This window comes from Cryptotermes secundus, unplaced genomic scaffold (genome assembly GCF_002891405.2).
Source record: "Cryptotermes secundus unplaced genomic scaffold, Csec_1.0 scaffold369, whole genome shotgun sequence".
In the NCBI taxonomy this organism is placed as follows: Eukaryota; Metazoa; Arthropoda; class Insecta; order Blattodea; family Kalotermitidae; genus Cryptotermes; species Cryptotermes secundus.
The window spans coordinates 2,076,760-2,090,282 of record NW_019725844.1 but is presented as its reverse complement, the minus strand read 5'-3'; the positions used below and the strand labels follow the sequence as shown (position 1 = coordinate 2,090,282).

Sequence of the window (13,523 nt, the reverse complement as noted above, 5' to 3'; positions counted from 1 at the left end):
CTAATTGGAATTAAAGTTATGTGTTAAAGAGTATACATATTCTTTTGTTTTATGTTATCATGTCCATTTTGTTCTGTGATGCCATGTTTTTAGGTGGTTATTCATCAATATGTGTTCTTGTTCTTCGTGGGGTTCTTTATATGATCTTATGTTCACGCTGTGGGTCTGTATAGGCGGCCGTGACACGAGGGCATGACAGTGTGAAGCTGAAGAATCTCCACTGATAGAAGTTGTTGCTGGGGAATAACTGGTGAAGACCCTGTAGGCTGGAGAAGACTTAAGAGGTGCTATGATGATTTGTGAATTGTGGAGATTAGTGGTAGCGCGGTAATTGCTTGTAGTCATGAGTCGCGTGTTAAAGGGGACAACAAATCTAGTCACCAATCCATACCCCATCTGTAGTCACAGACACATGTGACAATATTCATACCATTGCAACATTTCATTTTCTACCCCAGTTTCTTACAACTGGGATCTCCTGTGTTTTGAAGTCATACCATGACACCACTCTCCTGGTTCAAAAAAAAATGTTTAACATCTGATTGAGTTCACACATGACAACTGACATAAGAAAAAATTAGTGGCACGTGCCCTACTAACCGGCTAGATTTCCCACTTCAGTTGTCCGCAGACCATCACCACCAACCTAGGATGTCAGTTTCAATCTCTACTCTTCCACTCGCTGGCCTTGGAGTGTGGCATTCAGCTCTCTTGGACAACTGCCCACCACCCAGAACACTTCCACCAGACACTGAAGGCAGCCATCATGTGTCACGCGGACCAACAGTGGGCAGGTGCGCTTCCCCTGATTCTCCTTGGAATCTGTACGGCGTTCAAAGCAGACCGTCAGGCTGCAGTAGCTGAGCTCATATACAGCGAGCACCTCATAACTCAGCTCTGCCAGGATATGGCCAGCCTCAGACAAGTTCCAGCAGCATGCCATGCCTGTATACAGCGACCTCGAGAAGTGTACACACGTGTTTCTCCTTCAGGACACAACACACCAGGCTTTGGAGCACTACTACAGCAGCCCTTACCAGGTCCTCTCACAAAGATAGAAAACACTGCAATTCATATGCGACAGGCCTGTCACCATGTAAGCTGATAGGATCAAGCCAGCCTACATATTCAATGGGACTGATGGCGAGAACACCACCTTCAACCTGGTAGTCAAAGCAACCCTAACCACATGGCGCCACCTGCCATGTCACCGCCCGCCACACGAACTACATGCTCCGGTCACCACGTTCGTTTCCCTACTCATTTCTACATCTGAGCAACCATCTCTGCGGGAGGGGCGTGATGTGGGAGCCTACGACAATGCATCTCCAGGACCATGACCCTCCCTCAGCAGCACCAACATTCATTGGGCCAAGCATCACTAACAACAGCGGATAAAGATAGCGACCACATCGTGCTAGTTAGCCAGTCAGTTACTCTTACTTCGCGACAGCATCTGGAGCGCACACAGCAATTGCAACACTACTAGCAGCAACGCCGCCAACCAACTCTGAAAGCAGTCGCCTCGACCCTTGGGAAGCCTCCACCAGCACTTGCCGCTCTACAGCCGGCCAGCTCATAATCCTGGCTACACGAACATGGAGAACCACCATTGTTCATGAAAGCCTGCCCAATGTGGGTGGAGCTTTGCCAGCATTCATCAGGAACTTACATGGCGCTCTCTCCAAATACCAGAACCGGCATCCAACACATTCTGTCTAAAATATGGAATAACTGTCAAGCAGTAGGAATCTATTACTGCACCACCTAGCTATGAAACTTTACACAGCACAGTCCTCAGGAAACTAACAGTGCTAGAATAGCTAAAAAGTTCCTGTGTCCTTTATGGAATCCAAAGATTCATTACCTTATTCATATGAGCCCACAATGAACCATATCCTGAGCTGGAAAAATCCAGTCTGCACTTTCTTGCTCTATTTACTGAAGATAGTCTTGATATTATCATCTCATCTCTGCCTACATCTTACAAATGGTCCTTCTATTTTGTCTCTTACATTATCACCCTAATAATATTTGGTGAAGAGAAAAAATTATGAAATTCCATCCCATCTCTCTCAGGTCCAAATATTCCTCTCAGAATCCTATTCTAGAACATTCCTAGTCTATATTATTCCATTCAGGAGAGAGACAAATCTCACATCAGTAAGAAACAAGACAGAAAATCATATATTTTTATATATATTTGAATAAGTTGTGTTTCTAGGCAGAAACAGGAAGACAAAAGATTCTGAACTGAAAGATAATAAACATATAAAAAATTTGACCCCCTCTTAGCTGCTACAGGAACTTAATTTTGATCTCCTTATGGTCATTCCCATATATTTGAACTCTCTGACACATTTTGAATGGATTCCCTAACATTTTGTTACAAACTGAAGGTAACAATTATTGATCTATGCATAGATTTTAAAGAAACTGGGCATAAGGATGTGGATTGGATTCATATAGCTCAGGACAGGGTCCAATTCAGACTCTTCTATAAAAGATGGAGAATGTGACAAGTGACAAGCTGAAGTACTATTAGCTGTTCCTCATCTCTGCTCCAAAGGGTGAGTTAGTTAGTTAACTTTTAGGCACTTAATGAGCAAGGTCTTGAAAACTGTGTATTCATATAAAAATTATACCTATGACACAAGAAGGAATGTACTGCTGACTTAGTAAGGAAATGCTTCTCTATACATAACTTATTTTTTTCCACACAATGTACAAATTCTGCAAACACCAAGTAGCCTATATGATATAGAGAATATTCCACAGATTGCAGCCTATCAGCATAAACGTTATAAACAGTTGGTGTTATCTGTTCACTCATGAGAAGTACAGTAGTTATACTTACCAACTGACAAACAAAACAGCAACTACAAATGCAGAGGCAGTGAGTGTAAATATTCCATGTTATAAAAGCAATAACATTAGCAATTATTTTATATGAAGCACCAGCGTTTTTGTGCAAAAAAATGCAGAAAGCCAAAAATGGAAGCTATATGCATTTTGAAGTTCTTTGTTGAGTAAAGGATCAAAAGTTAAAAAAGTAAGATCCATATAGTCAGGACAGGATAACAACATTATTTTATAAGTTATGCCATTTTTACTTATATATATTTACATGAGTATTTTCTTTCTTTCATTTAATCTACACAACTATGCTTTGACTGCAGGTCTATCTGGGATCCAGACACAATGCTGCTTCATGCTTTGTTTTGTTCTGATGGCACATAATGACAGGAAAATATAGTCAGACATGTTCAGAAAAAATAATAAATTTCAGAGAAATGGCTGCCTCATAAGTTCCTATTATGCACGTTCATTACACAAAATTAATGTGCACGTGGAACTTTCTTATATTTACTAGGTTTCAAATTGTCAATATACACTCACTGAGCTCTTGGAAAATTTGTACTTTGGGCATCTGGCTTTCCAATGCATTAAATTTCATTATAATGTTAATGAACCCCTGGCATTTACTATGTCTCCTCTTGTATATTGTCAAGAATGCACATAGCTTCCCACCACATGGACAACAAAGAATAAAAAACAGAACAGATATGGTCCTACCTCTGGGTCAATCCGGCGGTATTCTGTATCTTCTTCATCAACCTCAAAGTACAGTTCAGTTGAAGTAATGGAGACAGTTCCTGGTGCAACCACTCCTGGTGCCACAAGGCGGGCCTTTGTACTGATATTTACAGGACCTGTACCAAACAAATAAACTCATTACAAACATTTCCTTATAATTACAATGCTTCTTCATCCTTAATGGAGTAAATAAATGAACAGAAAGACAGATATGCATAAACTAGTAGGTGCTGTTGCAAAATGCACCAGATATAAATTTAAGTTCACTTTGGCTCACCTGTGAGATCAACGTCAAGATCACGATCATCTGCTAGAAGTTCACTGTCATCCATTAAGTCAGTGGACTGCATCTGTTGCTGCTGTCCTCGTGAAGCCGCAAGATGTGCATGAAATTCTTCACGAGCCTGAAGAATAGCATCCTCAGGGGCACCATGTTCAAGAGCTGCCTTTAATGTTGCTTCTGGATGACTTGATCCAAGAGGATTGTGTACAAAACGTTTCCTCCGCCTAGCATCATCTTCCCATGCATCCAGTTTCCAAAACTCATTCAGTCTGTAAAAGAGAAAGCACATTACATCTCAAGGTATTCTGTAAAAAAATGCAAAATTTTCAATGACTCACAAGTAAGCTGCAGTATGAACTAACTGGAATGGAAAGGTATACAAATATTTTCCAAACAAATTATCTATGAATTCCTGCTTGGTCTAGATGTTAATTCAAGATACAAATAATTACTGGTTCCTGCACTAAATTATAGGAGCAAGAAAAAATATCGGTCAAACGAAGCTAATCTGATGTTGGATAATTCACTGTGCTTTAAGATTTGAGACACTGTCAGTCCCCATTTCAGTATGTATGACTTTTTATGTTTTCAGTGCTGAAAATTCAAAACTGAAATAATGTTATTCAAAGCACAAGTTAAATTCCACGAGAGCTAGGCATATTGGTGCACAAAATGTGTGTGCACGCACACATTCGCACGTGTTGGGGGTGGGGGATAATGTGTGACCATGCATGTGCCTATTGTTCATTGAAGGTTTCAGACCTCCCCTTTCTCTTGCATTCCTCAGAAGAAGTCATGGGCTTCATTCCCCATGTGTGCTCTGGACTTTTATAGAAATATCAACTTTTAAAAAATGTTGATCAGAAGGCAAGGAGGGTAACCGAGTTGAGTCTGATTGTAAACTTTCAAGCGGCATACAACATTTATCTGTGAAGAAACAGGGTGAACTGTGTGACAAGAAGCTAGTTCAGTGCTGGCAGTATGACACACAAATTAAGAGTGTGTAAGAAGACAGTAGACTTGCGTACAGTAAAACAGCAGTGGACAAGACAAGCTGACATCAAGATCTTATGTGGTTACTGAAAATCAAGTATTTAGTTTTCCAGGACATGGTAAATGTCATGATATGAATAGTTAATGTTACAATGTAGAGTCAAAAATCTCATGAGCTTTTTAAACAGCCACCAAATTACACATTAAATGTGTAAGTCTTCATGTCTGTACAGTGCAAATATGTAACAAAAATATGGCCATGTGGAGTCAGTCAGCAGTGTGACGGATACTAAAGACTGTTTTGGTTCAGTCATTTTTGGAACTCAACACATAAGGATGTCACAGTCAGAAGACTGAGACTGACTCAGTGTTTTCTAAGCAGTTGGTACTATTTGCTACGTGGTCTGACCACAAGCTATACAACGGGACCCAACTGGACAGCTGCCAGCTGGTAACGGATAAGCAGAGAACACTACCGGGATCCATTACCAAGCAACAGCAAATGAAGACAAAATGAGATGACTTAGTGTTGTACTGAGAAGAAGAGTGAATGAATTAGTGACAGCATTATAATTACTTGTAGTTACAATTTATAAGTGTTCAATAAATCCTATTACCAATCCAAACCCCATGTCTATTCACTAACATGTGACAATATTTTCCCAAGATAAGGGCAACTTTGTACAATCTGAGGTTCTCATGAAAGTGATCAGGAAGGTTACTATTTTTTAGCATCCAGAAGGTAGTAATCTTGGCATGTGAAATTTTGATTGGTCTTGGGTCATCATCTTTGGAAGATTTATAGATTCAATTCTCCCTACTTCCAATGGATAAATTTCCAAAAAAGCTCTAGAATAACAATTTTTTTCTGCTCCTATCTGTCTCCCCATATGAACATCGTGTAAAACATTTCATCATAAAATTCAGTTTAATAAAGAGTAAATTAATTTGAAGAGTTCTATCTTCTGGGCTATAATGCCATGTAGTCCAATGAAAATGAACCAACATCCTGAAGGAACATACAGCCTCCATCATCAGGGTCAAGTCAGACAAGCAAGAAATTAGCTTGATGCAGGCAGCACACACAGCTCTTCTTGCTGCCTGCTTCCCTTTCTCTTCAACCCAGAAGATAGAGGTAGTATGTTTCTCCGAAACAGCAACAGGCTTTCATGAGACTACACAGTCTCATAGCCCAGCAGACAGAATGATAAATAACAGAGGGCCAAATTTCATATGGCACTAGATTTTCTACAGATACCTCCTGTTTGAAAGTAATGGTAGCATAAACCTTTGTCATGATGCTTTTAAAATATACAATGAGACATACAATATATTGTGATGCATTTGCGCTATGCAGGACACCCCCTCCCCCGCCAGTGGTGACATAACACCTTCAGAGCGTTGCCGTTGCTACGGTAATAGACCAGTCAATAGACCAGCCCCTTCCCATGGTGACGTGACCAAGGGATGCCGCGGTTGCTATGCAGCAGTAAACAACTCCCGACAGTGTTGCTAGGCTATCGGCAAACATGGCGTCAGGCAACAGCAGTACCTATCATGTAACCGTTTTCTGTCTTGTAAGATTTGAGGCTTTCACGGCGGTGACTATGAAGAAAGCAGTCTTCTGTCTTGTCCATGCCGAGGCTAAATAAGGAGCAGCGAACACTATTCAGAGTTAGCAGTTAGTGAGTAGTGAGTGATTAGTTAGTGAGTAGTGATTAGTTAGTGAGTAGTGAGTATTGAGCCAGTTACTAGAGAAAGAGTAACCAGTTAATTGCAGTATAGTATTTGTGATACTGCCGATGGCAGTAATTGTAAGATTGTAAATTGTGTGATTGTAAGAGCGAATGTGCAACAAATTCGCTATATCCAATACGGCGTGAAATTATTTGTTGCGTTATACACCCAACACGTGACAATATACAGACACATATGAATGCATTATTCAATGTAATATGGGTACAGAATACAATAATCTAAACAGCTATTTGACCTACTTGGCTGCATGTGGATCCATATAGCCCCAAGCACCATGCTTATTGGACATGATGTTACGAACTTTCTCCAGCAGTCGGCTAGCAATCACATTGTCTCTTCGACGTGCAGCTGTAATAAGATGGTCACACATTCGTTCCTCTTCCCGTCTGTCCAGCAAAGTCTGTGCACACTGAGACTGAAATCAAACAATTATAGGCATAAATATACATGCACAAAATAAAGGCACACCTTTTCAGCTTTATCACCTTTCCTGTAGAGCGGTTTAACTTCAGACAACTTCAGTCTCTCCAGGAAAATACCTGTTAATAGGATCTTGTTAAAGGAGACAAGATATACGGAGCACTATATTTCATGATTCTTAATGATATTTCATCATAGCCCTGAGAATTTTTGGGTTTCACTGACAATATTCTTTTTTGAATTTCATAAGCATTTGTATTGCTAAAATTCATCTTTGTTATTAACAGAGGGATACCCAGAGGAATTATTATTAAATAATTTTTTGGCTATGGATGAAGAGTAATTTTTAAATGCATCTATAATACCTATCGTATTACAAGATAATTTATCATTTATTTTCATCANCATTTTGGTTATATTATCAGTAGGTCCTCCTATTATTAGTAATAGTTTTCACAATATTCCATGTAGTTTTAGTCTTGTTGTTAGATTTTACTATAAGTGTGTTATAATGTAATTTTTTGGTTGCCATAATAACGCTGGTCAAGATTCTGCAATATTTCTTAAAATATTCTTTGACATTAGGATTGTTGCTATTTCTGGAAACCAGATACAGTATTCTTTTATTTGCACATGAAATTTTAATACCAGAAGTTGGCCACGATTTTTGTGCATGTGGATATTGAAATTTTTTCAAGGTAAAACATGAATAAATGATCCTAAGAAATATGTTAAAAAATTGATTGAAGGCTATATTCACATTCATTTAAGAAAAAAACTCTTCCCAATTTTCATAACTTAACAAAAATAAAAATTGACCTATAGTATAATTATTAATAACTCTTTTGTAATAAAATATCTGTTTATGGTCTAGAACAGTAATATTATTCAAAACAATGACCTGAGCATCATGGTCTGACACCGTTAATAAGAGGATGCACAGAGAATCCATGTAAGTAGCTATTAATATAGATATTATCTATTAAAGTAAAAAAATTATAAGAAATTCTTGTAGGGAAATTAATTATACTACAAAGATTAAAGGAAGCTAAAAGTGAGTTTAAACAATCTTTCCTAGTATTATCATTTAAATAATTTACATTGAAGTCACCACATAAAATTATCTATTTGATGAATTATACACTTTATTTAATAGTAATTCCAGCTGATTTAAAAAATGAGAAAAATTACCTGTAGGAGGGATGGATGAAGTGAGAAATGGGGATATCAGAGCAGAGAAGAAAATTTGAATTCATTAAAAAACTGAAAAGTAACAGCCTGAAAATTTTTAAACCATAAACAATGAAAGGACATCAAGAGGTAAAATTATATATAATCCGAAAGGAGAGATTAGAAAGGCCAACAATATGAAGACGTGAAGTCAGAAGATGTTCTAGCCCTAGCATAAAAAATATACTAATAATGAATAAATGATTTTGTCATCTACACATACTTCCCCACTTGGGAGATTCATAACAGCCTCACAGTAGCTCTTTCATTTCCTTTTAGGCTGTTCACTGACCATTGCTCAGGAATAAAAAAAAAAGCATACAAAGTTTGCCTATAATAATGTTCTTTTTAGCTCAAATTAACTGAATATATGCACATAAAGATGTAACTCCGAGACAGATCACATCACAATGGCATATACTGAAGGCAGAGTTCGTGAACTTGCATCACTTTAGTTTAGGGTAGCAATAGCTCAATCAGTAAAACAACTGGTCACAGGATGGATGAATGGGGTTCGATTTCTAGCAGGGACAGAAATACGTGTATTTCTTTTCCTGACCATATGACAGCTGCCTTTTGATTGGAACTGGACAACTGTTCTGCCAGTGATAAAGTGGCCAGAGGAAGAAGCTAACCATTCAGCACCATCTAGTGCTAAGATTAACAACACCTTCATGGTATAGTGGCTATGAAATGGAGATACCTAACCATCTTACCTATGTATACATATAATCTGCAGTGTGATTTCTTACCTCAAAATCAGCATGCTTCAGAACATCATCAGCTCTCATCCTATTGAGAATGAATTCAGCCTCATTGGCTACCCTCACAATGTGGTCTTTCATAGCATGAGACAGAAGCCTGTAAAGAAGTAATAACATACAAGTAGCATACGTACAGCAATGACAAAACTTTCGAGAGAAAAGTCTACATATATATAGTTCCAATGCATAGAAGTTACATTTGAAAATTAAACTGAAGAAATTTTTAAATGGAGAAAGTTTAACACCAAAATATCAGGAACATGACCACAGAAATGGAGCATCCAAAGAATAAAAACTTAAATCGGGAAAAATCAAGTAGGAATTCCAAGTGTATAAAACAGCAAAAATCTCCAAAACAAACAAAACACTTCCTCCGGCAAGATAACATATTTATTTAAGTGATAACTTCATATAAAGCATTGTCACTGACCACTGAACAATTTCACAATTGTATTTTCTTTGGTTCTTTCTGATCCTAAATATTCTTCACATGAAACATAGTACTCGTATATAAATATGTCAAAATATTCAAAACATGCAAAGACAGCTGAAGTACCTAATCACAGGCAAAATAAAATGAATGACAGGGGAGGGAGGAGAGAAATCTGAATATAAAATCAGTCAGTTCCTGCTTATCACAAACTTGAAACTAACATTAGTTTGAAGACACTCAAGTGTTGAATTTATGAGACACTTGCTGGACTAATGTTGTTACTAATGATGGGCCATACAGAGATCAAATAAAGCAAAGATCAGTATCTTCTGGAATGTGTTTTATGAAACTGATAATGGTCACAAAAAAAAAAACATGAGAAGTCAAGATATGTTGCTAGAATATTTGTGGGCAGTGGGCACACAACAAACGAAGACAGGCAACAGGACCTGCAATTGTCCAGGCACTAGTGATACTTAAAAGATTAGGCAGCACATACCTTCCCTCATTAATAAGCTCAATGAAGGCAAGACCAGCATGTTTCTGCAAAGAATTCTGCCATTCTTGTGAGCAAAGTAGCATCACCAATTCCACAACGGAGTTGCTGTTCTTGAACGTTGTTAACCCTACAACACAAATTTCACCTCACAAAAAATATATTATGCATGGGACAAGAAAGTTTAAGTACATGGCCTTAAAAGGGAGCATAATAGTTTACATGTGTCACAGCAGAGAGAATTTACACCTGAAAGAAAAGATTATTGACTGAATAACAATCTGTGTATATCTTGTACAAGAATATATATAGAATTACTATAAATAAGGGTTGGATAAAAAGTAGTAACAACACTGCTGTAACATGAAAGATGTACGTCAGGTGGCACTAGCGCCATCTGTAGCTGATAGCAGAAGTTCAGTTGAAGTGGTGCAGTGAGTGGATCTGGTTGTGTTTCATTGAGTTGCATTGTGAATCATCTTGAAGTGCAGGAGCCCAGTTCAAGCACCCTAACAACATGTTTACAAAACAAGAACAATGCTCCTGGATAAAAACTGAAGTTTCACGAGGTCATAGTGCACAAAACTGTTATCAGGGACTGTGAAAAGCATGTGGTGATGCTGCTCTGCCATATCGCACAGTGGCACGATGAGTGAAATTGTTCCGTGAAGGGAGGGATGCCATTCAGGACAACCCCATGTTGACAACCACACAATTCAGCTTCTTGCTTCTTTGCTGGATGTCGATCATCTATGGGCTGTGCGGGAGTTAGCTGCTGAGGTAGGCGTATATCACAAAACTGTGCTCCACATTCTGTACGATATTCTTGGATACCGCAAAATTGCAGCACATTGGGTGCAAAAATGGCAACATTATGCAACTGCACAGGGCTTGTTGGACTGGTACCAGAGGGGAGGTGACGTCTTCCTTGGAACGACTGTCACTCTGGACGAAACTTGGGCTCGGTCATACGAACCACACTTGAAGCGACAATCAAATGATTGGAAGCATCCTGGCTCTCCTCGTCCAAAGAAAGTGCGCCCTACACAGAGTAATGTGAAGGCAATGTTCATTGTGGCATATGAGACTGTTGGAGTGATACCGCACCACACTGTCCTCAACGACAGACAGTAAACGCTGCCTACTACTGCAATTTCCTGTGTAATCATCTTCATCCACCACTCAGGAGAAAGCGATAACACTTGTTGGCAACGAACCCCATCATCTTTTATGACAATGCACGGGCTCATACTGCTGATGCTGTCAAGTATCTCCTTCGCCGCTGGCGATGGGAGATACTGCAATATCTGCCATATTCACCTGATACGAGTGTCTGCGATAATGATCTCTTTGCCGAAATGAAAGAACCACTGCAAGGGACACGTTACAACACAAGAGAAGAGATTATTCGTGCTGTAGGGCTGTCACTGCTGGACATCAACAGAAGTGGACGCGCTGATGATGTACGATGTCTTCCACAAATTTGGCAGAAGGTGGTACACATGGGGGCGTGAGATTATATTGAAGGAATGTAAGTGTGTTTACCTCAGGTAATAAAGTCATTTCAGAACTATAGAGGTGTTGCCACTACTTTCTATCTGACCTTTATACAAATATTTCAAGAGAGATCTCAATGTTCTGATGCTTCCTACATAAGCCTCTTGCATAAAAACTGTCAACACTTTCAAACTAAAACTGCCACGAAGGACTACACTTTCCAGCAGTACAGGCATTAAAGCTGTCTGGAAACCATATAACAAATAAAGGTAACAGTGTGAAGTCCTCATGATGTGGAATATTAAGATTACAGTCTTCTGGAAAGTAATGCTGTGCTTTTTTAGTTGGTCATTTAACAACACGGTCAGTATCAAAAGTATGTAGCACTGGATGACAGGATGATCGATGAAGTGGAAAGAATTGGAAGGTAATGGTTATTGTCTAATCATGGTACAATCCAGGCCGTGCCATAGCTCAAGCAGTTAGTCACTGGCTTCCCACCGCCCTGGCCCGTGTTCGATCCCAGGTCTGGTCAAGTGGGATTTGTGGTGGACAAAGTGATGCTGGGATGGGTTTTCTCCAAGAACTTTGGTTTTCCCTGCCAATCTTCATTCTACCAAATTCTCCATCATCATAATTATCCGGGGCAGGCTACAATAGGCCAATCAGTCAGTGGACACAGTTGGACTCCACCCCCCACTAAGCGAATTAAAAAAAAAAAAGGTACAATCCAGGCATTTGCTTTGAGAGACTGAGTAAAATCATGAAACACTTTGGTCAGGATCTGGTGTCCTGGCCAGGAACCAAACACAGTGCCTTCTGAACACAAGTCCAAAGCACAGCCAGTAGGCTAGCCTGTTAAGTGTGATACCATGTAGTCTGGTAGATGTGTACCAATGTTTCTGAACAATTAGTTGCCTCTGTCTTCAGTGTTGTTCCTCTGAAATGTTAGTACCTAATACACAGCATCTCATCCCAGGACATGCAGTTTAAATAAAAATAAACATGCATTCTTGACTACTTTTCATGTCCAAGTGGCCTTCAGTTCATCCATCACAGATACAAATCACATTACAGATATCACATATTGCCACACAACTAACAAAGCTCAATTTCAACTTCATGTAAAGTAACTGACTGGTACACATCAAAATTATAGGCACTCGACAACTTTCTGAGTGGATCCCCCATATCAAATTTCATCAAAGTGTGTCAAGTAGATTTGGAAGTGGAGCTTGTGGGTAAATAGACACATGGGCAGATGACTTCCCCATTATGCATTCATTTTATGACGTCCACACAAAGAACGAATAGAAAGGGTACTGGCAAAGCTCTCATAGTTTACAACTGCTCACTTCCTACTAGTACTTCTATCATATCCACACATACAAATGCATTTCCACAGTATCAGAACATAAGACAATTATATAACAAAATTCTGGTTAACCGCAGCAATCTTCTCGATCAGATACATGAGCAATTTGAGCAAAGACAACTCTTAAACTAAGTTTACCTTTCCCTTCCATAAGGAGTTCCTGCCCATGTGAGCCGACCAGTGTTTTGGAAAGGAAAGGTGCAAAGTCAACCATAATTTCTCGCAGCAGTGGACACACTGATCCAAGGGCCATCTCCAACTTCTGAGTGAGTGAGGCTTCACGTGAAGGTGTAGGTACAGCCAGATGTTCAACAAGAGGTTTAATGGGCAATTCATCAGGTCGGGCTTGAGTCGGAGCAGGACACAGGCCATCTGGAACTCTTACCACAGAGATCTCTCCCATTGGCTTCTCTCCTCTCTCCGCATTCCCAAGGCCACCCTCCATATTGCCCTCAGCATCAACCATACTGCCTAAAAGACATGAGAAAGAATCCCTACTGCCTCTGCCTTTCCATACACATATAAGGAGCCTTCTTCACGTTAGTGGACTGGGAATGAAATTGTAACTTAAATAATTCCTATTGTCATAATCATCCACCACTTTGCATAAAGTCTAATTTCATGATGCCCTGTTAAATGTATACTTCATCAAAGATATTTTTAAAAATTTATGATAT

General features: G+C 39.2%; 1 protein-coding gene across 1 annotated transcript in view; it reads right to left on the bottom strand.

Moving 5' to 3' along the window:
- Positions 1–1,046: 1,046 nt before the first annotated feature.
- Positions 1,047–13,523, bottom strand: part of LOC111863698 (neurobeachin) — a 554,452-nt gene continuing 541,975 nt past the window's right edge. Inside the window, exons 33-39 of the mRNA XM_033751163.1 lie at positions 12,985–13,317; positions 9,978–10,104; positions 9,034–9,142; positions 6,871–7,046; positions 3,875–4,149; positions 3,577–3,713; positions 1,047–1,163 (exon numbers count right to left, since the gene is read on the bottom strand). Of these exons, the coding sequence (XP_033607054.1) occupies positions 1,047–1,163; positions 3,577–3,713; positions 3,875–4,149; positions 6,871–7,046; positions 9,034–9,142; positions 9,978–10,104; positions 12,985–13,317 (1,274 nt within the window). The remainder of the gene's footprint in view (positions 1,164–3,576; positions 3,714–3,874; positions 4,150–6,870; positions 7,047–9,033; positions 9,143–9,977; positions 10,105–12,984; positions 13,318–13,523) is intronic.